Raw genomic sequence first — 27,986 nt, forward strand, 5'->3', positions numbered from 1 at the left:
GGACGGTAAAGTTGTGCAGAAGAAGGCACTTGGTGTCTGTCTTGTGAACAGTGTCATTACTTCAAGCAACGTCTGAAGCCCATGGCCAAAGTTGAGGCAGTTTCTGAACTGCATAAATTCTCACTGATTGAGAGAGTGAAATTAGTGTGCCTGCGTTTACTTTTGGAAATTAAAAGTTTAAAAAATTGAAAGACAGTAGAATGAATTGGCTATAACTTTGCTATGTCCATACATGAATACATGGCCAGTGTAACTCCACATCATGGACAGCCACAGGAATAGGAAGTTACTTTCCATGTTTGTGTAATATGTTCAAATACATTCTACTGTCACATATAACTAAAAAGAACAAAATTTAAAAAGGTGAATGTCTGTTTCTCCTTTAGTTTTTTTCTTGGTTCCAAGTTAGCATCAGTTTGTTTAGCTACACGGTACTATGTTCTCGATCCAAAAATAAACAAGTCAGTAAAACCCAGTGTGCTGCTTCCTTGACAAGCAGCCTGCCTCGGGGGTGACATATGGCTAGTCATTAGCTGCATTCAGTACCTACCTTCCTTGTTTAATGGCACCATCTGCTAGAGCTGTGGCTGGCACCAGCAGTGAGCAGGCCAGTTAGCTTTTGGTTTCTGAGCATGGGGCGAGAGGAGGAGTGTCTGAAGCTGCCTGCAGTCGGTTCTTTCAGCTGGTTTAGTCAAACAGTTGAGCTGGTGCACCTTGGGCAACCCATCAGGATGCAGCACCCTGGTGCGTGTTTGGGGTCTTCACCTACTCGCAGCAAGGATGATGTGCTGTGGCAAAAGCACATAATTGTTGTTAAAAAAGATTTGCGTGGTGTGACTTCGATATAATGGTATCAATCTGTTGGTGTGTGGTTTGTGACCACAGCTGGCAGATTGAGAGGTGGGGAAGGCTTTTCACGGAGGCAGAAGTTTTACAAGAAATATTTTTCATAGGCTATCTGGTTTGGGACAATATTATTATAAAGAGGATCTTAAAATTTTCAGACATTTATAATGAATTCCTTTTCATGTCTGTGACTCCTTGCTCCCCAACTGCACTGAGAAATAGTTTTGCTCTGTATGAGTTGATGGCAGAATGCCTGGCCTTGGGACAAGGGGTCTTTGCAGTCACGTGTTGCGTGTGGTGGCAGTGGGCGTGTGTGCTTTTGCTCTGCAGCTGTCTCCACCTGGGCTCTTGGACATCTTTGAAATTATGTGTGGGTATGTTTTCCTGCCCTCTCCCCTCGCCCCTCCTCAGGCCCAAACTCGCTGTGGGTCAGTAACCTAGAGGTCCGGCTTTCACTGCCTCCCGCCCGTGAGCACACTTTACCTGGATGAAAAAATACAATTGAAATCCAAAAGGAAGGGAGATGTAGCAATGAACTTCACTTTTGTCCAGTCTAGTCCATTCTTGAATGATGCTTCCAGAAAAGCTCTGTGGTAGTCAGTTCTCTTTCATGATTGAGAATGTTTTGTACTTATAGTGATGTCTCAATTTTTTGATTAAAAGTAGTTTTCTTACAGCTTTGAGGTTTTCTTTCCTGTTATATTCCAAATTTTTAAATATATGAATGAATTCAAAGTTTCCCTCTCTATGTGGGGACGTTTTCTCTATCAAAAATTCTTCAGAACCTGGTCTTTAGACTTAGTCACCATAAATATTAGAAGAGTATTTCCATTTTTTTCTTTTTTTCGGGTACTGCTTAGGGCTCTGAAATTCTGTCAGTTTGAAAATTCCTGTCTTAGAGAAGTTTTCTTGTTTTGTTCTTTATTTCCAGGCCCTTATTTTTTCTGTGTTGTTAATCAAGAATATTAACATTGCTTTGAATGGATAATTTATTCATGTGATACAAAATTCAAAAGAATCAAAAGGAGGGGCTTGGGGTTGTAGCTCAGTGGGAGAGCACTTACCTAGCATGTGTGAGGTCCTGGATTCAATCCCAGTGTAGGGTGGTGGGGGAGGGGTCAAAAGTATGTGCGGCAATGACTCCAGAGGTCCTCTTTGCCTTTTAACTTTTCTTTCATATTTTCTGTTTGCCTTTTTACTTTGCTTTCTGGAATTTCCTCGACAGCAGTAAAGTATCCATGGTAGCAGTTAATTTTACTGCATGTGTAATCGTCCATGTGTGCACTGACTGCCTAAGGAATCCGTGTTGAGCATTCCATGGTTTCATGCAGACTAGCCCTGCATTCCTGACACCATTTACCTGTAGTGGTTTTATGTGGTAGGTGACTGTCCCTGTTTCCTCAGTAATTTCTGGGCTCGTCTTTCATGCCTGTGAAACTTTTCCACATTTTCTCTGTTGGTACTTTGTTCTTCTTTAAAATGTTTTAGTTGTTGGTGTACCTTTATTTTTTTATTTATATGTGGTGCTGAGGATCAAACCCAGTGCCTCACACATGGTAGACAAGTGCTCTGCCACTGAGCCACACCCCTAGCCCTGGTTACTTTCTTCTTACCACTTGCCTTACCTTACTTCTTTTTGGCCATATATGTCCAAACTAACTGCTACAGAATAATTTCCTTCCATCGATGTCTATCTAATCCTCCAGACAAACTATGCATTGTTTCTTAGTAATTTGTACCTGTAAATATATTGATTGTGCCTGCTATCTCTGTGGTCTCCGACGAGCTAATTACAGATTAAAGGTGATTTTAAAATGATAGTCATTTTTCAGGAGCTAACTCTATTTTGGCTATATATTGGGTGAGGAAGGTTCTCCCTGTGACCTAGCACCAACACATTTGTCAACTAGTACAATTTACTAATGTATGTTCTCAAGACTCTGTGTCTCCTAGCACTGCCACAACTTTGGGCTAAACCAAGAATATGAAAAACATTGTTTTGAATGGATAATTTATTCATGGAATAGAAAATTCAAAAGAATCAAAAGGAGTGGCTCTAAGGTGGATGCAGTGGCACATGCCTGTAATCCCAGCCGCTCGGGAGGCAGAGAGGGGAGGATCGTGGTTTCAAAGCCAGCCTCAGCTATGGAGAGGTGTTGAGCAAGTCAGTGAGACCGTCTCTAAATAAAATAGGGCCGGGCATGTGGCTCAGTGGTCAAGAGTCCGAGTTCAATCTCTAGTACCTGCGGGCCCCCACTCCCCCCAAGAAAGGAGGGGCTCGGGGTTGTAGTTCAGGTGTAGAGCACTTACCTACACGTGTGAGGCCCGGGTTCAATCCCAGTGCAGGGTGGGTGGGGACGGGTCAAATGAATGTGCGGCAATGACTCCATCCATCTGCTAGCTACTGTTTTGAAGAGACCCAGTGTTGTGTGTGTGGGTTCAGAAGAACAAAAGTACAGACACTTGTTTTTGCCTTCTCCTTTTTCACAGAGGTTGGCATTCACAGGCTTTGTGCTTTGCTTCTTCATTTAATAATACAATTTAGTGACCACTTTCGACTAGTTCATTGCAGATTCCTTACTCCGTTTAGGTGGCATTGCATTGTGTTGCCTGGATGCAGGGACAGTTCATTTCACCGGGCTTTCATTCTGGACATTCAGTTGCTTCTTTTGGCTGTTCCTGACAGTGCTGCAGCGCTTCCCGTGACCTTGTCTGCATGTATGGTTTTGCACATGTGAGAATAAATATACCTTTAGAATAAATACCTGAAAGTGTAATTACTGGGTCAAAAGGGTGCGAAATTTATAATTTTAATAGGTATATTGCTGAATTGCCTTCTGTGGAGATTACATTAATTTATACTCCACTGCAGTGTACAAACCTGCTAGTTCCCCTGAGCCTCGCCAACATATTACATTATGAGCTTTTCTGATCTTTGCTAATCTGACGAATAAAAAATGGTAGCTCAGTATCTCTTAATTTGCATTCCTCCTAAGAGCCATTTTTATTTCCTTTTGCATGACCTGGCCATATCCCTCCGTTGTTTTTCTGTTGGGTGACACTAATTTGAAGGTAGTCTGTCAGGGAAATTAGCCCTTTCTGACACATCGCCCCCTTTGTTCTGTTTATGGTTACTTTTGCTGTGAAGCAAGTACTTTTTCATTCAGATGAGTTTATCAAAGTCTTTCCTATTCCATGATGGTGGTAATTCTCATTGCTTCTGCTGTTACTTTATTGGTTTCATTTTCCTGCATTTGAACCTTTGTCACGTGGAATTGATTTTGGTCTATGTGTGATGGATGGTCCAGCTCGGCTTCCCCCTCACGACTAACTGGATCTCCTGGTGCCATTAACTGAGTAATTTATCTTTCCTCTGCTAATTTGAAATGCTAGCATCATCACATACAAATTCCTAAATATGGTTGTATTCTTTCATATTTAAGAGTTTATTATGAAAAAGTTCAAATATGCACAAAAGCAGAGGGAATAGTTGAATAAACCTCCACACCTGTCAACAGATAGAGTAATTAAAGTTATCACTTGTTTATTTTTGTTTCTGCTGAAGACATTTAAAGAATCTTGGATACCTTGTCATTAGTCCCGTACATTTTTTCTGCATATAACTCTAACAAGTATGGGCATTTTAGAAGGTAAGTTAAATATTTTAATTTCATAAATAAAAAAAGCCCCTTGGAGGTAACACGTGGTACCTCTGCTTTTATTAGAAATTAGTTGCTTCAAGCTGGGCGTGGTGGTGCACACCTGTAATCCCAGCAACTCGGGCAGCTGAGGCAGGAGGATGGCGAGTTCTCAAAGTCAGCCTCAGCTGATTAGTGAGGTACTTAGCAACTCAGTGAGACCCTGTCTCTAAAGAAAATATAAAAAGGACTGGGGATGTCGCTCAGAGGTCATGCACCTCTGGGTTCAATCCCTGGAACCCCCCCCAAAAAAAAAAAATTTTTTTTTTTTTTTTTTTTTAGAGAGTGATACCCTGTTAGCCCTTTAATTGCATAGTATTCGGTTTGCACGAGGCTCCCTGCACTTATTTCTAGGGAGGCCTGCCTCGGTGTCCTTCCTGTGGTGTTGAGCATTTGGTTAGTAGAGCTGTCAGATGACCTCACTAGTCGGCCATGCGATGAGCCTGTGGTGTGGGCTGTGACCCTAAGACTGAGTGGTGGGCTGGTCCAGCAGAGTGCAGCTAAGTCTGTCTCAAAGTGGGTAGATGGTGCAATGCTATAAATTGATATTTTAATCAAATTTGTGGCTTAAAAATATGGGTGTCAAGGCACATGTTGTAGTTGAGTCTAGAATTACACCACCAAACTGTTCAATTTATTGGTCTCATCGGAGAAGATGCTTCCCCATACTTCCATGACATTGATGAGTACAAATGTCTTACATTGCTGTAAATTTCAGTGTAGATCACATTTGTAAAGTCCGTGAACATGTGTTTCTTTCAATTTAATCTATAATTTAGCTACTCTCACAGTGCTCGATACTGATAGCTGGGATATAGCCTTAGACTGGAATTCCAAATGCAGCTTCAGAAACTTAAGGCACGGTTCACGTTCTTTTAGTCTATAAAACTCTTTTGAAAGTTCAGTTAGATAGGAGGACCGAGTGTGGAAGATCTGTTGAACAACGTGGCAATTATAGTTAACCATATATTCTTGGAAAACTCCCAAAGAATCAAAGTGTTCACAAAAACAACTATGTGAGGTAATACATGTGCCAGTCAGCTAAACTTGGTTATTTTACAATGTGTATACACTAGGCTTCAAGACATCACATAAGGACATTTCACCTGTCAATGATAAGCCATTTTCATCAAGTAGCCCTGGTATTCACGAAGTATTTACCAAATAATTGAAGTCTGTATTCACTCTATAATGCTGCAAGTTATCATTTGCATAATTTGCATGTCCAATTTGAGAATTCTTCCTTTTTTGAGCAGATTGAGTTGGAAGTGTTCTGTTTCTCCTGTTGCATTGTGTCCACGTGCCTTGTTAGTCTGTTGCAGTCCAGAGAGTTCCATGGATATGGCTGCTAAGGTCTTCTAGAGCTGGGCAGTTTCACAAGAATCTGAGGAGGCACTTCTGAATCAATCTTGACAGTTTTTGCTGTCTGGTCATTTGAAAGCTCTTACATCTTTTAAATACTCCTGTAATTTCTGCATGTGTTCAACTCACTTGGAAAGGTCACAGCACATTGTCTTAATAAATGGCTTAATGTGGGCTGGGGAAGAGGCCTTGGTAGTGCTTATCCGCCATGCCCTGGGTTCCATCTCCAGTACCAAAAAAAGGAAAACAAAATAATGACTTAATACCTCTCTGTTTTGACTTCGTGTAATGAACTGGAGTAATTTTTTTCCCTCCCTTTCATTCAATATATAGGCAAATTGTCTGTGGAAGCAAACTCGGTTTTCCATGTATAGACAGAGTTTCTCAGTTTCCTCCTGGTACGTGCTTAGCTGTACTATTCACGTGTGTTGGTTAATGGATGAAACAAAGTTGAGGATCAAAAGCTTATTTTCTGTGAATGTAAAATGCTAACGTATCAGCTGGCCAGGCTGGCAATATGAACTGGTTTCAAGGAGCTGGCTGTATTGATAGCTAAGAAATCAGCGAAGAAACCATGCTGCACACGAACATAAGTTTCTAAGGCAGGATGGCTCGGTGACCCATGGGTCAGCTCCAGCCCTGGAAGGAGCAAGAGAGCGGGCACCCGGATTCTGTTTATTTTTATAGGGGGAGTCACAAAAAGAGGTTCAATGGAATGTTCCATCCAAATTAGGGGAATTGAGTTTCAGGGGGTTGCCCATCCCCATTAGGTAAGGCCCAGGTAGGACTTGAAGCGGCTCCGTTCCCAGCGAGGGTGAAGGCCACTTGCCCCGCACAGCTTTCAGGTACGTGCCAGACCCACCCCCACCCCCACACTCAAGGGGCAGGAGCAAGCTCAGCCCAGGGGTGACGGGTGGCCCTGTGTATCTGGGGTGGGGCACAGGGAGGAGAGCTCCTCAGTCTTTAAGGAGGGAGACGGTAAAATCTGGAATAGTTGGACCAGGTGATAGATATGTCCTTAACAGGATGGTGGAAGGCGCTCCATTTCCACATCTGTGACGTCCTTTTAGAAATACTGAATTTAGAATTACTGAAAATTTTTCTATATTCAAGACATTTAAAGGACCTAAACATCTGTAGCCCTTGTTAATCTTTCACACAGGCTGGATCCGTTGTAAAGGCAGCTGTGCTCCTTAATCTTCACGGCAAATCCACGGAGTAAACATTATTCCCATAGGTAGGTGGGAAAGCGGGGGCTCCCCAGGTCAGATCTCTCGACAGTCGCCTCCCATCTGGGGTGTGACGGTGAGGGCTGGAAGGCTGCGTTTCTGAGCACAGTGTTCTCTTCAACATTCGATGGTGTCTGTTGGATTCATGGAAAGTTGAAAAATTAGTGCCCTTACTTATTGTGTCTGTGATGGAAGGAACTTCAGATTTTAATGTTTTTTTCCCCCTTTTAATAACTTCATTCTTTGGCACAGATGCAGATGTGAAGGACCATGGAGTGGACGCTGGGGAGCGCTCCTCTGTGTCCCCTCCCCTAGCTTCTGTTAGCACCTGACATCTGAGTGATGGTTTGTTAAAAATAGTGAACCCCAGTGAAGCACCCATATTAACCAGGTCTGTGGTTGATTCGTATTCCTCTGTTTTTGCCTACTGTCCCTTTTTGGTTTCAGGATGCCATCCAGGATGCCACATGACATCCACTTGTCTCCTCCCCGTGGGCTCCTTTCCCTGTGACAGTTCTCAGACTTTCTTTGTTCCTGACACCTTGTCGTTCTTAAGGAGCACTAGTTTTTGTTGTAGAATGCCCCTCTGTTGGAGCTCCTCTGGGGTCGTCTTATGACTGATGTGGTTTACGGGTTGTTTGGAGGATGAGTGCACAAGTGCCATTTCATCTCCCTCCTCCTGGGTGTGTGCTGTCAGCAGGCTTCGTAACCACTGCTGTTAACGTCAGGTCTTTCCTTTGTAAAAAGTCATCCTACCCCTTTCCAGGCTGCACTTTTTGGGGAGCTAGGTCCTCCTTCCTTTGGAGTGGACTACCTACATGATGTGTGTGGACTTCTGCACAGGAGATCTGTCACTTCCTCTCCTTGTTTATTAGTCTTGTATTTACGCTGCTGTAGACGCGTTGACATTATTTAACACGGTAGGTTATGACGTCGTCCTGGTTGATGGTTCCGGCTTTGGCCATTGGGAGATCTTTCAGTTGCTCCTGCGTCCCTTTGATATATCCCCATGAGTTTTTTGTTTTTGTTTCTGTTCTGGCCCTACTAAGTGCTCTAGACTTACCTTGTATGTTTCCTGCCCCAGCCCTAGAAACAACCATTTCTCCAAAAAGCCCTGGGTGTTTGATTTTTGTTTGTTGTTGGAGAATGGAAGTGCAAGCCAAGACCTGGGTGCTAGGTGTACTTGTGACTGGGTGTCATTTCTTTTAGACAATCTTTAAGTGGCAGAACGAGAAAATGTGTGTGTGTAAGTATGCCTGTGCGTGAAGTTAAACAGACTCTTTCTGATGTTTCCAAATTCATTACGACTGCTCTACTTGATTTGTGTAAATCTTCAAAAATTTGTGACAGTTTTGTCCTAACCTATAGCAGACGTTTTGTTGCCCAGGCCTGGCTCCAAATTTGGGGAGTCGGTGTTCTTTCTGGGTGTGTCCTGTAGGCCGTCCCCATTCCTGGGTTGTCTGTCGTCTTCCATGAAGTACCTGGTCTGGGCAGGGCTTGCTCACCTACTCCTCCCCAGGACTGCTTTTAGTTCTGTTTCCTCTTCTCTCAGGACGTCATTTTCCTGAAGAGTATAGAGTTGGGTCCCTTCTCTACTTAAAATACATCGGTGGCAATTTTCTTTTTTTGGGCCAGTTTTCTTCCGTCGGCCCTGCCGGGCGCTCTAGCTCACCATGGGTTCAGTGAATCTGTTGTTTTGCTCTTTTCCTGGTGATTAAAGCCCTTCCCACTCTTACTGCCTCCCCAGTTTACTATTCACTTTTAAGTGGAATCATAATATCTGATAGCTTAGCTGTCGTCTAGCACGACTCTGATTTTATAAATGAAGGAACATAACTGGCTCTTTTTTTGCATTAGAAAATGTGTTTTTTAGACTAATAATCTCAAACAAAAAGGAAGCCATTTATTGTCATTGCCAGCCTTTTTTTTTTTTTTCAATAAAATGCCTTTGCGCCTAGCATATTTAGGGAGACTAGTGATGCTGTTTTTGTGTGGATTTGGGAGGAAGAAAATTGTACGTTAAGAGTGTTTTGTTGGTTGATAAGATAATAAAGTACAAATCTTTATTTCCAGGGTTAAGTGAGCGTAGGTTCTCTTTAAAGGAAGCGTTCTAGTCAAATTTGGTTGTTACAGAAAGCCCACTCATTTTTTAGTAACAGAAGAAAAAGAGTTTAAATTTTGGGTAAAATATATATCCTTATATGAGAAGAATAACTTTTGTAAGCTAATTTTATAAACCAAACTGATACATTTATGCACTGATCCATTTGGGATTTGGGGAATAGGATGTATGTGATAGTTTTATGTCGTGCCAGCCTTGACTTATTTGTAGCACTTACTTCAGAATATGAAAGGTTTAAAAAGGTGATCCTTGCTGGGTATTATGGTGCACGCCTGTGATTCCAGAGACTTGGAAGGCTGAGACAGAAGGATCAAAAATTTGAGGTCATCCACTGAGGGAGGCCCTAAGCAACTTAGTGAGACCCTGTCACAAAAATAAATAAATAAATAAATAAAAAGATCTGTGAATGTGGCTCAGTGGTTAAGTGCGCCTGGGTTCAATCCTTCCCTGCCCCCCCGGCCCCCCCCCCCCCCCCAAGGTGATCCTTTTCAGGGTACTTTCCAAACTTGGTAAGAAAGCAAATTTCTATTTTCACATCTTGTTAAAATCCTATTGATACATTTTATAGAAAGGGTGTGGCAATTTCAAAAATGTTTGTATGATGCAGGATGCTTGCTGTATGCTTTACAAATGAAGCATGTGTGAGTTAATAGGGAAGAATTGTTTTCTAAGGCAAGGTGCTTGACATGAAGAAAAACTGATTTACATGACAGCTCCTTATTTTATTACTCATCTATTTCTTGGTGCTTTTGAATGCATTTAACAGCCTTGGTGACTAAGATTGCAGAGTCTGGAGCCAGAGCATGAAATTCAAATGCCTGTCCCACCTTTTTGTAACGTGTGACCTTGGTGAGTTATGTAGGCTCAGTCTCCTCATCTGTAAAATGGGGATAATCGCCGTGTACCTGCCTTGTAGAATCGCTGTACAGATTGAATGAATTTCTGCAGGGACTCCAAGATGGCCGAAAGCCACGCTCCTTGTTTTAGGGTGCCTTTCATTCCTTTCCTTTTCTTTTGTGGGGGGCAACTATGTACTCTTACACTGAGAGCATCCTGTCTGTCTAATCTCTTCTGTTTCACAAATAAAACTTAAAAAGAGAAAAATATTTACAGAAAATTATAAGAACAATTCAAATCATTTTTCCCTGAGCCATTTGATAATCAACCCGTCACTCAGTGCCATATCATCCCAAACACTTCAGTGTATATTTCCTATAAAATCATCCACAAAACCATACCGCCATCAAAGATAGGAAATTGACATTTAGGTAATCCTCCTACGGCTCAAATCTTGTTCATGTCTTTCCCGTAGTGTCCTTTATAGCGAGAAGTCATGTTTTGCATTGAGTTACCATGTCTTTAGGATTCCTTTAATCTGGACAGGTTTCTCTGTCTTTCCTTTATGCCTTTGACATTCATGACGTGTTCGGGCAGCTCTTGGAGTGATCATCCTGGACTGGGGTTGGCCAGCTGTCTCCCGGTGAGTAGGTTCACCTGTGCATATTTGGTGGGACCATCTCCAGAGGTGATACCGTCTTCCTCGCAGTGCATCCTGTCAAGTGTTGCCTGCCTTTGACTGATTCCCTTATTGATGACATTGACCTTGACTGTTGGTCAAGGTTAAGGTGGTGTTTGCTTTTTTTTTTTTTCTTTTTTTAAACTGTAAGAATTATTTTCCCCCTTGGGAGTTAGTATGGATTTTATGAGAAGGTTCTTTGAGGCTTGTAAACTTCCTGTTGTTCTAGATTTCACCCCTCTTGGACGCCTGTGGTCCACAGGTGCTGCCCCTCTAGAGGGGTTGTGGTGGGGAGGCTGTCTCGAAGCCCCAAGGCCGATCTTCTGCATGGGTGCTCCCTCACCCCATTCATGTTTCACAGTGGACACTGGGCAGCTGCGACCTCCTGCCCAGCTTGGATACTTTCTTTACCTCCTTGGGCTATGACTGCCTGGGCCAGATGACGTTCATGCAGATGCTCACTTTGTTGCACTTGAGCTCTGCCAACCCATACTGGCTGTCCCTGCATGCGCCCATCTGGCCATCTTGGCCTCTCTGGCCCTGTGACGGGCACCCTGTGCTAGTGGATGCTTTCACCTTGCTCAGATGGACATCTTGTGCCAGGGTGCTCCCTTTTGTGGCCACCCCACCTTGCTTATTCTCAGGCATTGATGCCCATGTCATGCCTTGCTCCTCTGTTGTGTTTTGACTCCTTGTCCCTTGGGGTCTCTGGTCCCTTTCCTGAAGCTGCCTTCTTCAGCTCCTCCCGGTGACTTGGTGGCTTTGTACTGAGTTGGTGTGGGAGGGGAATGTGAAGGTCCGCCAGGCTCCTCTGGGTTGGTGACCTCATAGTCCCCTGCTGATAGCTGCTAGATCTCTTCATGAAGAGTAACAAGAGGAAAACTATAACATTCCAAATATAAAAATAAATGAAAAACAGATGAAAAATATGCATAGCCTGGTTGTTTTGGACATTACAAAAGAAATAATCCCTGTACTTGGGCAACGTCAACTCACCTCACTGGACCTAACCTTGGGCGGGAAGCAGATGGAGCAGCTGAGCGGGCTTCATCCCTCCTGGGGAGCCCAGGCTCCCTCCTGGCCTTGCTGCCTGGCTTCTGGCTTACCATACTCACCTGCAAATCACAAGATCTCTTTATGTCCCTGTTTCCTCACCCATGAGATGGGGATTATAAATATCTCATGGGGCTGTTGGGGTGCTCAGAGACATTATATTTGAAAATGCTTTGCAAGTGGTAAGATGCTGTGCAAATGTGGCTGTTGAGTTCTAACTTATTCCACAGTCAAAACCAAAATGTATAGGAAATTCAGTGTTTAATCGCACTAAACTTCACCACCTCGGAGTCCATTGTCCTGTTGCTCAACCAGCAGGCGCTCCTCTCTGAAGTCCTGCCCACCCCTTATTCCTCTGACCTATTCCACCTTGATATTTTTGCCCCTGGTGTGCAGTGGTCCTTGCCACCCTGGTGCCTGCTCTTTGACGACATCAGCATTCTTCACCCAATGTGACTTCTCTTGTGCATCTTCAGTGGCTTATGGTGCAGTCCTGTCCGCATACACACAGCGCAGGGATCTTGGCACCACTGTAGCTGACACTGGAGTCCTCTCTGAACTGCTCCCAGAGATTTCATTGATGTCACTGGGGTCACAGTTGTATTGGCCTTCTACATGGGAACCATGGCCTTGCCTCTTTGTTGATGGCCATGTCTACTCGGTCACCACATTATTAGTGTTAAAAGAACTTTAAGTATTAGGTCTTGAGCATCAGTTCCTTCCCACTAGAGCCCCCGTTTCCCACAGTCAACAGCGTACCTCGGGCCCTCGCTGATCTATTGATGTAGGCTTTTTCAAGGCATATGTAAGAAACACAGCTCTTTGGGTCCGTGTGGGTCTCTGTTGTGCAACTGGATGAAAAAGACCCTTGGCCGTGAGCCAGCTCTCCAGATCAGCCAGGCAGGTGATGCTGAGCATGTTGCCAGAGACCTGTGAAAACCTCTAGGTGGTAGGCGTCAGACTTGGGGGAAAAGACTGGCCTTTCTGTGTCCAGATTCATGCCTAGAAGCATCTAGAATCTAGGAAGGCCAGACTTCAAGAACTCAAGTTCCATTATCTAAATATAGGTGCTGTAAACATTTCGGTGCTTTTTCTTCTAGTCTGTTTTTAATGCAGTTTATTTTCTTGTGCTTTTTCTATAATTACACAAAGTTACAAGTTTTCATAACATCCATTACACAGAAAAAGCATTTTCCATGAGCTTTTATTTAGTATGAATTTTTAAATTCGTACACAATATCTCGTAGAATCCAAGGTTGCTCTCTTCCTATAAGAAAAAGAAGATCCCTTGGAGGAAATAGTCTCGATTAGAGCTTGATGTTTTCTACTGAAAGTGTTTCTCTAGTTTGAATTTTTGAGTTTTTTCCCTTTATCTTTTTACATGACAGAATGCATTTTGACACATTGTACACAAATGGAGCACAACTTCTTCCTCTGGCTGTATATGGTGAAGAGTCTCACTGGTCGTGTAATCATACATGTATATAGGGGAATAATGTCTCTTTCAACCATCCTTCCCATCCCCACAGGCCCCCCTCCACTCCCTTCTACACAAACCAAAGTTCCTCACCCCCCACCCCCCCACTGTGGATCAGCATCTGCTTATCAGAGAAAACATTCGGCTTTGGTTTTTTGGGATTGGCTTGTTTCACTTAGCACGATATTTTTTAGTTCTATCCATTTATCTGCAAATGCCATGATTTCATCCATTAAGGATAAGTAATATTCCACTTTGTATATGTACTACAATTTCTTTATCCACTCATCTGCCTGGTGGGACTGCACATTGATGCAGCCAATATGGAAAGCAGTGTGGAGATTCCTCAGAAAACTGGGAATGGCACCACCGTTTGACCCAGCTGTCCCACTCCTTGGTTTATACCCAAAGGACTTAGAATTGGCATACTACAGGGACAGCCACATCAGTGTTTATAGTGGCATGATTCACAACAGCTTTTAAACTGTGGAACCAACCTAGCTTGAGTTCTTGATTCGGACGGCCGGCTGGCCGGCCTGTTTCCCTGCCAGCTCGTCTTGTCTCTGCCTCCTTGGTCTTTGCTTGTCTCCTCACATTCGTTTGTTCGCTCATCAATAATCAGAGCACATAGTCTTCCAGTTCTGAGCCTGCGGGGATTTAAGGGTCCACAGACTGAGGGACCATTTATTTATGGAGCGATGCTGGGATGTGCCTCGAGCCCTTCTGTATGCACAAGGGGAGCTGCGCTTTCCTCTTTCTGAAAAGAGGAGAGAAAGCTGCTTTTGGGAGGTGCTGTGTAAACCCATCTATGAGAGATGAGTCAGTTGCTGTGGCAGATGCTGGGAGAGACCTTCCGGCAGCAAGCACAGGAAGGGGAGCCGTGTGACCGAGTGGCCCGAGCTCGTCCCTAGGTGCTGTAGTTTTTAACAGCGCAGTTGAGGTTCTCGTTCAGGTGCCGTGCAGGTCATCCACTGGATATGTAATTCAGTGTGTCTGCTAAGATCACTAACATTGGTCACCAGTTTTAAAACATTGCAGTCACCACAAAAAGAAGTTCCACCTTCTTTAGCTGTCCCCCTCTGTCCCCTATCTTCCCTAGTCCTAGGCAGTCACCAGTTTACTTTGGCCTTTGCATTAGTCTCTTCTGAACATGTCATTGAGATGGAGTCACATAGCATATGGTTTCTGGCGGCTCTTTCTCTTCACGTAATGTCTTCAAGATTCCTCTGCATCTTAGCAGGTATTGACCTATCAGCCTGTCATGTCTTCTTCGTGCTGAATAATATTCCATAATGAATACTACTGCATCGTGTTTATCCATTGAACACTGGATGGACATTTGTTTTCACTTTTTGGCTGTTGGGAAAGATGTTACTGTGAACATCTATGTGTAAGTTTTTGTGTGAACACGTTTTGATTTCTCTAGGGCATGTACTGAGGGGATGAATCGCTGGACGATGAGTTAACTCTGTTTGAAAATCTGGGGAACTGCCAGATTACGTTTTGATCGGCAGTGGCTGAGGGTTCGTTTCCCCACGTCCTTGCCAGCACATCTGTTTTTATGAAAAGTGTGTAGCTCTCCTGGTCTGTGTGCAGTGCTATCTCACTGTGGTTTTGGTTTGCATTTCCCTGGTGACCAATGATGTAGACCATATTTTTAATGTGCTTATTGGCTCTTTGTATGTCTTTGGAGAAATATCTATTCAGATCTCTTGCCCATTTCTAAAGTGGATTATTTGTCTCTATCAGTGAATTGTAATATTTCCTATTGTGTGCAGTTTTTTTTTAAGCCAAATTAGAGATTTGGAGTTGAGGGTGTTAGCATTAATGAAAGGGTATTATCAGTACATTCTAGGGGTCAAGTTCCACTTAAATGATCTTGGTCATTTTATTAAGACAATTCTCCTTCCCTGTGTGCAGGAATGTCAGATAATTAAATGTCCATTTCTTTCCTCAACAAGTGCCCAGCTTCTGTGACATGTGTCATGTTTTCTGATAGTTCTTCTTTCCCAAATGGGTCTTTAAGGCAATATTGTTCCTTTGTGGCCGTTTACCTTTGTCTCAAACTGACAAAACATTTTTGTAATTTTAGAAAGCTTGACATGGTGTATAGTGATATTGCTTGTGAATGTCTGTCAATCAGTTTGTAGCGTTGGCACAGCTGGCTTGCTTTGCTTCTCTGCCAGGGCCAGGTCATTTTCAAAGTCTCTCGAGAGAGTGTGGCATGACCACTGAGACCAGTCAAGGAGGACACTGGCCTCAAGCTACCTTGTTCTTTGTATTCAGTGTTGTCGTGTTACTCATTTGATCTTTGATGTTATTTTTCTTTGCACTTTAGAGTCAAAACTTTATTATTGACCTGGATCTTCTTTGTCTTGGTAATTTCCTATAGTTGTCTTTCTTTTTTTAAAATTACCAAATTGGTCATTGTTTTGATCCAGTAGGTTTGCTGGGTTAAAACCCAGAGTGGCTTTTGCATTAAAGATGCTATTGAGCAGATAATCTACCCTTCCCTTTATCTGGAATTTTGGCTGATCCTGGAAAAGCACATTCTGAGCAGATCAATTATTGGTTTGTGCTAAACAGCTGAGTATAATCTGACTAGAAACCAGATGTTTGGCAGTTTACTAGTGAGTGAGTTTCTATGGTTGTTAAGATTTGCTCCTTGGTTACATAGGATTATTTTTGGTAAATCACTTCTATAATATTTGAATAAGAAAGGAGATTTTCTGTGCAGTCCACAGGTTAGAGGATGTCGTCATATTCTGGAATTAACATTTTAGGTCCCAAAGTCTGTGTGGCAGGAAAAGAGCTTGCAAGATGGTGGGCTGGGTGAGCTGTGGCTTTGGATGGGGAGGGGTGGTGGCTAGATCATGAGTGGCTTTGTAGTATACATTGAAGTATGTATCGATTCTTGGTTTATAAAACCTGTTTGATATATAGGTGTCCGATTTGTGATTCTTTACACACAGTAACATCTCAAGTAATTACATGTCAGGATCAACAGATATATTTAATCAGAAATGAAGATGGGATTATTAGTAGTGTTCTTATGTAGTAAGTACAAGGTCTGTTGTACACTCTCTTCTTGATTATGAGCAGGATTACTTAGCTATATAATGGATTTTTCCGTAGTTAGTGGTAGAACTTTGCCTGCTGTTATTTTTCACATTAAAAAAAGTCTTTTTTTTCTCCCTTCAAACAGAGTTCAAGTTGACCCTCAGTTTCCTTATCTTATTTCTGTGAAGTGCTGACTATTTTAAAAGAGCAAACTCATTATGCAAGTAATCCCCGAGAAAGACTGCTTCCCTGTGGGACTGTGTGTTCCGCCTCCGCGACTCCCCACCGCCCAGCTGAGGGCATCCGTACTGGAGAGCTTCAGACTGGGGCTGCAGGTTCCTCAGGCTCCCTTTCTCCCTTTCCTCCTCCTCCCACTTCTTCAACCCAGGCTAGCTAAAGGGAGAATCCTCCCTTCCCTCTTTCTCTCCTTCTTCCCTTTTTAAAATTTATATATTTTTTTTAGTTGTCAGTGAATCACCTATTTATATGAGGTGTTGAGCACCAAACCCAGGGCCTCCCACCAGCCAGGCAAGCGCTCTACCACCGAGCCCCAGCCCCAGGCCTCCGTCCCTTTCTTCCTTTCCTTCTCTGGGGATGGGACCAGGGCCTCCAGGAGGCTAGGGAGCATTCAGTCACTGCCCGGGAGGGAGAATACTTCCTAATGAATCGCTGTGACTGCTCTTGGAAAACAGATTCAGACAACACGGTCGCCACATGCTCCGCCTTATATAGTCCCATAAATGAAATCTAGAGTAAAAAAATTTATTGACCAGGATTTTTATTTTGTCTTGTATTGGTTTCAAGAAGTTATTTTTCTAGATACACCTTAAAGGCGCTTTTACTTCTTTATGAGAACATACTCTATCCTCTTCAGTTCTTAGTGGGCTGCAGTGATGTGTGTTATGTACATAAACTCGCTGGGCATGATTCAGTGGAGTGGACATTTAAACTGGTTGGACCTGACTTGTCCTCCAGCAAGAAACTCAAAATACGCCCTCGGATCCAGAGCCTCAACCTTCCCCTCTCTGTGGTTGGTGAGCTTGTGTTTGAGTCGCCTGCTCACCTCCCGGCTCAACTCTACCAAGAGCCTCCCTTGCTGTCTGTGCTGCCTCTCTGGTTGGCTGTCAGGAGAGTTGTGTGTTCCTGGGGGAGCTGCTGGGAGCCAGGCAGAGGCCTGCAGGGAGCGGGGAGAGGGGCGCCGGGGGTTGTGAGGCCCCCTGTGCTTCGGGGTAACAGTCCTGCCCCCATCATGAACTGTCCCTTTCCTTCCTGTCTGCCATTACCATTGATTACAGAAGGACCAAGGGCTGACAGAAATTTTGGTAATAGCAGAACAGCCGCTTTTGAAGCCTGATTGTTAGTCTTCTGAGAAAGACTCCGAGACACCCTCAAGGCCATGCGGCACTTCTCCGTTTTGTTTTCAGACATCATCTGCATTATGTTTGATCAAGGGACACAGAGCCACTAATGAGGCCTGCTAATTCTCCGAGTTCTCGGGCTGTGGAGTCGGTTTGTCTGGACTTCTAATCCCAGACCACCCTCACACTGCGTGATTTTAGGCAAGTAACTTTCCTTCCTAAACTTTAGATTCCTCTCCTGTAAAATTGGAGGAGTGAACCCGTGTCAGATTGGGGGCATTACAGGAAACAGGGCCTGTGACATGGTCGGCTCACCACTGGACATGAGGTCTACTCAGTAATGTTGGCGATTCCATTACTAATGAGGTTTTTATTGCTTTGGATTCAAGTATAATTTGTTGCATATGAGTTTAGGAAGTTAAGTTACTTCTGGTTAAGACAAATAGTAGTTTCTCTCTTCTCCCACTCAACGTGGCTGGTTTGTTGATGGCCCTCATTTTCTTCGCTCAGTGAATCAAAAGCTGTTAGCATGGGGAGGAAAGTCCCTGGGAAATGCGCACCAGGCCACTGTTTTTGTGATGGATCACAACAGGAAATAGTTCATGTCCTCACCTTAAGAAGAAAGGAGCTATTGATTCCTAAGCTCCACAGAAAGCAAACTTCAAAAAGGAATACATGCTTGAAAATTCAAACAATGCAGGTGAATATCAATTTAGTATCCTCATGTCCCTGTTGAGGATTAAAATTAAAAAAAATTATAAAAGCGATGCCCATGCAAAGCTTAGAAAAAGAAAAATGTAAAATCGCTCATAGGAATAGACCACTGGAGCATACCTGGTACCTCTGACTTCCAAGAGGCAGATAGATGCCTCCGTTGTGTGCATGCTTCTGAGATTTTCTTTACTCACAACAGAACATGCCTCTTTCCCTGTTCAGAGCGCAAGCGAGATGCTCGTGTGGTCTTCCATCCCTTGCTTTGTTGCACCCAGTGATGTGACAGGTCATTGCAAATTGGCATTTAGAGACCACACTGCTTTTAAGGTGCGATGTGCTATTCCAGCTGCAGTCCCGTATTTATTAACCCATCTTTTATAATGGACACATGGGCTTGCTGGGGTTTCTGCTTTGTCAGTAGTCTCCGGTGAGCATTCTGACATTTCTGTCTGTGGTATGTGCGTACCCATGTGCATGTGGTGTATGTGCCCAACCAGGGTGCCAGAGAAATTCCAGTGTGCCTTCTAGCACTGGTGGCTGTTCCCCCCGCGACTTTCAGTGTATGTCAGCCGTGTAGACTGCCAGGAGCAGGGTAAAAGGGTGGCTGTTCCCCCATGACTTTCAGTGTGTCAGCCGTGTAGACCGCCAGGAGCAGGGTAAAAGGGTGGCTGTTCCCCCATGACTTTCAGTGTGTCACCGTGTAGATACCAGGAGCAGGGTAAAGGTTTTCACCTCCTTTCTGTGCTTGATGTAGGTAGCATCATGCTTCTAAATGTTTTCCAATTTAATGTGAGAAGATGGGACTTTGTTTAAATTCCTAAAAGATGACAGATCTAAATGTAAAACCACATGTATGTTAGAGGAAAACATGGGTGAGTTCCTTAGAAGAAATGTCATGAGTTACAATTCAGAAGCAATAAAAGCCTGATGAACTTGATACCTCAGAAATAATAAAGTTCAAAGAATCTATAAAAAGGTAAAATGACTGCCCGGAGAAATACTGTGACTTCTATGACAGACATGGAACTAATGTCCTCTGCGATCTGTCCATGTAAGTGAACTGAGGCTGAAAATATCATTAGCCTGACAGAAAAACAGGCACAGCATCAGAACCAGCGAAAACGGTGGGAAACCCAACAAACCAAAAACCCAGTGCCAAGAGCTGTTGCTCGGCTCAGAGTACGAGAACCGCATTAATCCTGCCCTGGGTCCTGCTCCCTACCAGACTGGCAAGAGTCCTGGAGTTGGATAACAGCAGGCAAGGCTGAGTGTGAACGACACTCACGAGCCTCATTGGTGGGTGGGCACAGGGACACACCCTTATGGAGGGGAATATGACAATAGGATTCCTGTGAATTTTTTTAATCTATTTTTTTCTGATTAGTTGTACATGACAGCAGAATGCTTTTCCTTTCATTGTACACAAACGGAGCACAATTTTTCATTCTTCTGGTTGTACACAATGCAGAGTCGCACCATTTGTGCAATCATGCCTGTATCCAGGGAGTGAACTTGCTCTTTGTCTTTGGACTGAAGTCCAAAAAGATTGGACTGTTGAATCAATCTGGGAAAAGATCAAAATGTTGTGTGCACAGTGCTGTTCATTGGAGTGCCACTCATAATGGTGAAGGACTGGGAAATCGGATCTTGAGGTCCCCTCCGGCCAGCCTGAAGTCGCAGGCTTCCAAGCCAGACGGACATCCTGCTTGGCGCTGGCGACATTCTGCTCCTCAGCAGTGAACAGGCTCATCAAGGCGGCAGGCCGGACCCCGCCGCAGGTGGACCTCTCGGGTCCGCATCAAACCTGCCCCCGAGCCTTGTGCCTTCTACCACCCGTCTGTTCATTGCCTTCCCTAACAGCTCTTCTCTAGTATTGCTCCTGCCGTGGCCCTGGGAGGCCCTCCTAGGTGCTTGACACAGAGCATGCGGGTCCACCTCTGAGCCTGTCCTCACACAGCCAAGTCATCCACAGGTGGCAGGCTGCTTGCAGCCGTCTTGGGCTTTGGGCATGGAGTCCTGAAAGACGGTCTCCCAGTGTTCCCTGCTTTTTCTGTATGTGGTCACTTCCAGGTGGACGTCAGTTGGTGGCTTCTTCCTCTCCAGGTGTGTTTCCGCTGCTCCTCCACATGGGTGTTTGAAATGGGGACGTTTCTTACAACTGGTAAGAACATGAATGTAGCCTCCCACCTCTCTGGAAGAACAGTCAGATTTGATAGCGTGGATACCATCTACCATCTTAGAAGCTAGAACCATGTTCATAACGGGGCAGGCCACATGGAATCGCCACTTTATTGGCGAATAGCCACACACAATTTTCCTATCCACTTTCCTTCTGTAGTGAGTTTTCCTGTTATCTGGTAAAAAGGGCCATAGCTAGATGATTTGGGATCAGGCAGAGTAATCTAATACTCGAAATTGAGAATGGAAACTGAAAAATAGGAGGTATTGTCCTGTTTTATCAATAGTGTAAATATTTATCCCTAGGTTGTTCTTGAACTCGTGTTATTTGACATAATTCCTCTTCAAAAGCACTTTCTTCTTTGGACTTCTATGACATCGTGCTTCCTAGTAGCTTTCATTCTATCTTGTTTATTTTTTGGGGATGGGTTTCACTGTGTTGTGTGTCTAGTCTTGACCTCCTGGGCTCCAGCGATCCTCCTGCTTCAGCCTCCCCGAATAGCTGCCTGTTTACCCCTGCACCCAGCTTCGTTCTCATTATTAACTTTCCTACCAGACCTCTGAATAACCCACGATTCTGCCTCGTACCACTCCCACCCGTTTTTTCCGTACTTTCTCACTAGGTGAATTTGTCCATTTCTAGAATTTGAGTTATTCAGGTGTCTTTGGTAGACCGTTGATCCTCTCAGTCTGTCTTTAGTCTGAGACTCCTCCATGCTTCCATTTATGTGTGCAAAAGGCTGATGTGTGTTTCCAGCCGGATGTTTAATAGGGATCTCAAGCATAGCATGGCTGAAACAAAAGTAATGATTCCCTGTTCCCCAAATCCTGCTTTCCACACCTCCTTCAGCTCAGCAAAGGGCATTGCATACGTCTGCTGCTCAGGCAGAATCCTTCCTGTGTGCTTCGGAACCTGACTTGATTCCTCCTGCGGGTCTCCTGTTTAATCTGGCTTCTCGTTACTGTGCTCTGGTTTGGTCACATGTTCCCTGAAGGCCCGTGTGTGAAAGGTTTGGCCTGCAGGACGGTGTTATTAGGATGCGGTGGAGCTAGAGGGAGGTCAGCGGACTGTGGACACTGCCCTCTTTTTCTTCTGCTTCCTGGCCATGAGTTGAACGGTTTTGCTCTTCCATTTCCTCCCTCCTTGATGTGCTGCCTAACCAGAGGCCCAAAAGAAGGGGACCAATTGGTCATGGACTGGAACTTTAAAAGCTGGGCCAAAACGAACCCTCTCTTTATAAGTCAATAATTGCAGGTATTTTGTTAGTGTTGGAAAGCTAACACACTCTATTTTCAAAATATGCCCCCCCTTGTCTTGCCATAGCTGTGATCCCAGTTACCATGGTGTTTCATGTACTCCTAGGAACAGCTTTTAGCTGTCTTACTGCCTTTACTTTCTTTCCCCCACTGCCTTTACTGTTGTCCGTCTACAGTCTTCACAGTGCAGCCAGAATGTTCTTCCTGAAGTAGAAATTAGCTCTTGTTGGAAATCCAGTGGTGACTTTGTTACACTTAGAATGAAATCCTAAGTTAATTTGCCAACAGACTCTGGGCCTTGCCTGCCTCTGACCTTTCTTCCCTACTCTGCAGACATCCACACACACCGGTCTTTTCCCTCTTCCTAAGACACAGTGAACGTGGTGCTGCTTCAGGGCCTCTGCGCTGTGGTGTGCTCTTCCTTCTCGTCTTTGGATGGCAGATTCCTTCCCATCATTTCCACCCCTGAGGGAGGGCTCTTGGAGTCAGCACCCCCAGTTTTCTCTGCTGCCCTTCTTAATCATCATCATGGGTTGGCATTTCAAATGATTCTGTTTATTTCTTTGCTTTTTGTTAAGTTTTTTTGGAGTACCAGGGATTGAACTTGGGGGCACTCGATCACTGAGCCACATCCCAGCCCTATTTTGTATTTTATTTGGAGACAGGGTCTCACTGAGTTGCTTAGCGCCTCACTTTTGCTGAAGCTGGCTTTGAACTCACAATCTTCCTGCCTCAGCCCCCCGAGCTCTTGCAGGCATGCACTGCCATGCCCGACTTAATTTAAATTTTAATGTTTCATGTGTCAGACACCAAGATTGTGAGGAGGGTCTCTTCGCAGCCACGTTCCCGGTAGCTAGTCTGGAGCCTGCTCCTGGGAGATCCTTAGTGTGTGCTGGCTGCGGTGTGACTGATTGAAGCCTTTCAGTAGAGCCATCTTGTGACAATATTCAGTAAGATGTACTAACTCCAGATTGAGTTGAGAAAAAATTAGGAATTTCCTGTGTTCATTGGAGAAGGCTTATTCTCTCTTGGGCGGGGGCTCTAAAAGTGTATGTAATTTTCCCTGCATTTGGTATATTCACAGGGTTCTTGTTGATTGCAATTACTGGACCATCAAGCATGATCTTTATTTCGAAAGCCACCATTGGCAAAATTCCAAAGTAGGCTAATTTCTCTTATTTATTGCTGGAGTTTTCCTTGAGTGCCTGTGGCATGAGTTTTCTAATAATTTGAAGGTAATTGGATGGACGGATGGACCAGGAGGCAAGCTGGCATCTGGTACAGTTCTGTCGTTAGTGTGGCTTTTTTTTTTTTTTTTTAAATGTGCAGTCGCTACATGTTTTCAATCCTCAGTTAACAGGTATGCACGAGTTTTTCTTGTCTGCATAGTGCATTGCTCATAGTAGTGATGTGTTTTAAATCCAACATTTATTCAGTAAATATTTAATAAGCGACTGCCATGTCGTAAGTGGTGGGGATCTAGCTGTGAACAAGGGAGAAGTCCCGTAGTAGACATTTAAGTACATCAGACTTCTTTGAAGTTATTTCAGAAGTCCACGTTGGCCTCCAGAGCGTTGGGAGGCTGGTGGGAGTTGGTGGAAGTGCCCTGTGCACGTGGCCCCACAGCATCCCACCGTCCCCTATCACGTCCTCTACATGCACCTCGGGTCTTCCATGGCCATTTGAGTGTCTGGTCTGTACCCATCTCAGCATTGGGATTTGGACTTTGCGAGAACAGCGGATTAAAATACAGCCTTCAGTATCTAAGAGCACGAAGACAGCCTGGAAAGGTGGATGATCTTAATACAGAATTTTAAAGTGGAAGAATATTCTCTGCACGGTCAGTGATGGGAGTGCAGAGCAGAGGCAGCCCACGAGCCTGCAGCTGAGACTGGAGGCTGGGCCGAGGGCCCTGGCTGGACCGGGGCTGCGGGGAGAAATGCATATTGAGTGGGGACAGCAGGTGGCTAGAGCTGGATAGGCCGAGTCTCTGTCCTGAGAAGTCAGGCTGGGGTCAGACTGGTGTTAGAGGAAGGACCTTTCAGGTGGCTTTGAGGGGAGAACTCTGAGGGACCTAAGAGGACATTGGCGAATACTCTTCTTTATCTGAGTTGGGAAGTGACATCAGATTTGTCTCAGAGAAAGCTAATTGGTGACAAAACAGACCATAGGGTGGTGGTGGGGGTGTGAGAGGAAGGTGTGAGATGAGATGGAGGATTCTCGTGGTTGACGTAGAGTAATAATGCCTTCGCCTTGCTTTTTGTTATTTCAAGAATTTTTTGATCCTGCCTCTTTATTTAAAAAAAGAAAAGACTATCATTTTTTAAAATTGAGGGGAAAGAAGTTCTTACTAAGTTGCAGCCTTTGCTCAAATCTGCCTTCCTGGGTAAGAGTGCACGGGGACACCTGTCTGTCCTGGCAGTCCTGCAGCCATCCGACCCGGGCTTCGGGTCTTACTGCAGTGCTGTTGAATCACTCTGGGGCTCGGTTTTCGTTTTCCTTCCTTTAAGTCATTCTCCTTTAATGTGTAAGGTTTTGTTGGGAAACAAAAGTATCTAAACTAAAGGTAGAATAGGAACAAAGTTGTAGGTATTTGTAAATTCACTTTAAATTTTTTTAGTTGTACGTGGACACAATACCTTTATTTTGTTTACTTTTTTACGTGGTGCCGGGGATCCAACCCAGGGCCTCACACATGCTAGGCAAGCGCTCTGCTACTGAGCCACAACCCCAGCCCGTAAATTCACTTTAAATAAGCATGAGTTTGGATTATTTCTTGTGTTGCCAGTGAGAGTATTATAATAGTGATTTATATACATGTATGTACACCCCCATATATAGTGTGTAACTATATTTAATCAAATTGGTGATAGTAATGAAAGACTCATTTTGAGTGACATTAATTTTCAAGGCAGACAAGTTATACTTTTAATAACTTCTCCAGCAACAGAATACACACTGTATGCTGATACCTGTGCCTGAAAAGTGTTGAAATTATAAATCAATGACAACTAAATTTTGTCTTGGTACCGTGGATTGAACTGGGGAGCACTTAACCATTAAGCACATTCCTAGTCTTTTTTTTTTTTTTGGTATTTATTTAGAGACAGGGTCTCACGGAGTTGCTTAGGTCCTGGCTAAGTTGCTGAGGCTGGCTTTGGACTCACGATCCTCCTGCCTCAGCCTCCTGAGCCGCTGGGATTACAGGCGTGGGCCACTGATAACTAATTTTGTGTTCAGGGATCAGATTGGGCCCGTTTCGCTTTGGGTCGGAAGTTGTGGAATGGAGCTCTCGTGGAGACGAGGGAGGGGACTGCTGTGCGTGATACGTTGACATGCCCATGCCGAGGGGCCGCACAGAACACAACTTCAGGTCCACTGCTCCCGGAGGCTGCCCACCCACCTCCTACCTTCTTCCCTCCCCAGCAGTCCCATGCCACCGGTGAACACTTGGGTGTTTTTGATTTGATTAAAAGTGATACTTAATTTTTCTTTTGTGCTTGTTTTTTAAACCTAGAAAACGCATCAGATGCAGATCTGTGGCTCCTGAACAGTTGCACTGTGAAGAACCCAGCCGAAGACCACTTTAGAAACTCCATTAAGTAGGTGAACTTGTTCTGTTTTACCTGTGGGTTTTTTTTTTTTTTAATATTTTTTAGCTGTCAAAGAATCTTTGCTTTATATGTGGTATTGAGAATCGAACCCAGTGCCTCACACATGCTAGGCGGGTGTTGTACCCCTGAGCTACATCCACAGCCTGATTTTCCTATTTTTAATAACCAGGGAGAGAGTTAAAATCAGTTAACTGGCCTTGAAAAGTTTCCGGGCATCAATATAAATAATTAGACGGTGTCAGCGTCCGAGTTGGGCTTGTCAGATTTACTGTTTTGAATTTGAAGAATGAAGCTTTCGTGGGGACCTTTCTGATGTGACGTGGGTGTTTGCGGAGTTACACAACGGGTGGTGGAAGTGCATGGCTGTGGGTCCTGTGGTCCTCTTGGAACCCAGTGATTGTGTGGAGTCGCCAGGTCCGGGTCCTGCTGCTCTCCTAGGCCCTGCCTGCCAGCCCTGCTCCTCCCAGGGAGTGGCGGGGCGTGGGGCAGATGGGTGCAGAGGCCCTGCCTGTGCCATTCCCTCAGGAACGTGGCAGGGGCGCTCTATCTTCATCCCACCACCTCCTCGGATGCCTCTTCCCTACTTCAGCCTCTCCCATCCACCGGCGCCTTTCATCAGGGTTTACACCACCCCCCAAGTCCCCCGGGGCCTGTGGTCCTGTCTTCCCCTGTCTTCCTCTGCCTGCCTTCCCGCTCAGACCTCCTCAGTTTCTCTGCTTCTTAACTTTACCCTCCTACTCTCTCTCCCCTCAGTGGTTTTACTATGAAATCTATTACACAGACACAGCTTAAAATAACACGCCACACCTGTGTGTAAACCACCCAGCATGAGAACTGTATCGTTTCAGAACCATAGAAACTGCCCTGTGTCCCTCTTTCAGCAATACCCCGAGAGTCGTCCTTCTCCTGCGTTCTGAGTCATTGCCTTCGATTGTCTTCCCAGTGTACCTCTAACCCCCCTGCCGATCCCGTCTTGAACTTGATTCCATGGACACTGTTCTGAGATTTGCCTCTTTTCTTCACATTGTACTTTGTGGTTTATCCGTTTTGGTGGGTGTAAAATGACTCGGGCTGTTAGCAGCATTTCCTTGAATGAATTTGCCACTGTTTGTTTCTCCATTGTACCATCGACCTGGTTTTCATTTTCCCTGGTGTTTGCTTTTCCTCTCCTCCCTTCCCTTGTCCCTTCTTTGCTGGGGATTGAACCCAGGAACCCAGGAGCTTTCTCCCTCTGAGCTACAGCCCCAGTCTTTTCTTTCTTTCTTTCCTTTTTTCTTGAGATAGGGTCTTGCTGAGGCTGACCTCAAACTGTATGATCCTCCTGCCTCAGCCTCCTGAGTCACTGGGATTGCATGCAGGTGCCACTGCTCTGGCCTGGTATTCCACTTTCCCGAACACTGCTGCCGTTGAAACATTGCATCTGCACAAGAGTTGCTCTAGGCAGTGCACTGAGTCCTTGAACTGTTGGGTCACCGTGATGGATGTGTATGTTTGGTGTTCTCTGTTCTTGTTAATGATGACACAGTCAGGTTTCGAAAGTTTTGTAAATCTGACGAGGATGGTATCTCAGTGTGGTTTTAATTCGCATTTTCATTATCAGTAATGAGCTTGGGCATCTCTGTGTGTTGGCCATTTGGGTCTCCCCTTTTTTGTGAAGTGGCTTTGTAGGTATTTTGTCCATTTTCCTGTGAGTTTTTTCTTTATATTTTGTGGCAAAAATACATCATCCTGCATCCTGTGAGTCCCGAGACATTGCACATGGTGCCAGATGTCACGCGTTTCAGTGGTGCTTTTCACTCTCGTCAGTGGTGTCATTTGTTGAGAAGAAATGCTGGTTTACAATTTGTTCATTCTTTTACCATACGATTTATTTTTATTTTTTTTTAGTCATACATGAGAGAATGCATTTTGATATGTAATACATACATGAAATGTACATACATCAATCATAATACCTATTCTATTCTGCCCTTCCTATCCCCCCTACTCCTCCCCTCCTCTCCCATCCTTTCTCTCTATCCAATCTAATGTGACACACTTTTTTTTTCTTTTTCTCATCACAACATCATACATGTATTCTGTGTAACAATGAGGTTCCCCTTCCATCTTCTGTGCAACTCCCCTTCTCCCTCTTTTTCCCTCCCACCTCTCTTCCCTATTTAGTGGTAGTCTTCTTCTCATGCTCTTCCTCCCTATCCCATTTTGAGTCACCCGCTTGTTCATTCTTTTGGTCTGTGTTCTTAACAAGTCCTTACCGTGAAGCTGCTAAGACATTCTCCTGCATTTTCTTCTTAAAAACGTTTCATGATTTTAACCCACATTGAGATCTGTACTATCTGGAATGGTTTTTTTCTGGTGTGGTCCTGGGTAGTGGTCCAGTTTTATTTTTTTCTTTATCCATACAGGGGCTCCAGTGTCAGTTTTGTAAATTACGCTTTTGCCTTTTACCCATGTATTACCCACTCTGACGAGTTGAGTGTCCGCAGTTGTGTGGGTCTGTCC

The 27,986-nt window shown here is 44.4% G+C and overlaps 1 protein-coding gene across 8 annotated transcripts in view; it reads left to right on the plus strand.

The window, feature by feature from the left end:
* Cdkal1 (CDK5 regulatory subunit associated protein 1 like 1) overlaps positions 1-27,986 on the plus strand; it is a 551,843-nt gene that overhangs the window by 57,188 nt on the left and 466,669 nt on the right. For all 8 annotated transcript variants that reach the window (XM_048799852.1, XM_015494064.2, XM_015494065.2 and 5 more), the window contains one exon: positions 25,388-25,472. In XM_048799852.1, coding sequence (XP_048655809.1) covers positions 25,388-25,472 — 85 coding nt within the window. The remainder of the gene's footprint in view (positions 1-25,387; positions 25,473-27,986) is intronic.

Source organism: Marmota marmota, unplaced genomic scaffold (genome assembly GCF_001458135.2).
Source record: "Marmota marmota marmota unplaced genomic scaffold, marMar, whole genome shotgun sequence".
Classification (NCBI taxonomy): Eukaryota; Metazoa; Chordata; class Mammalia; order Rodentia; family Sciuridae; genus Marmota; species Marmota marmota.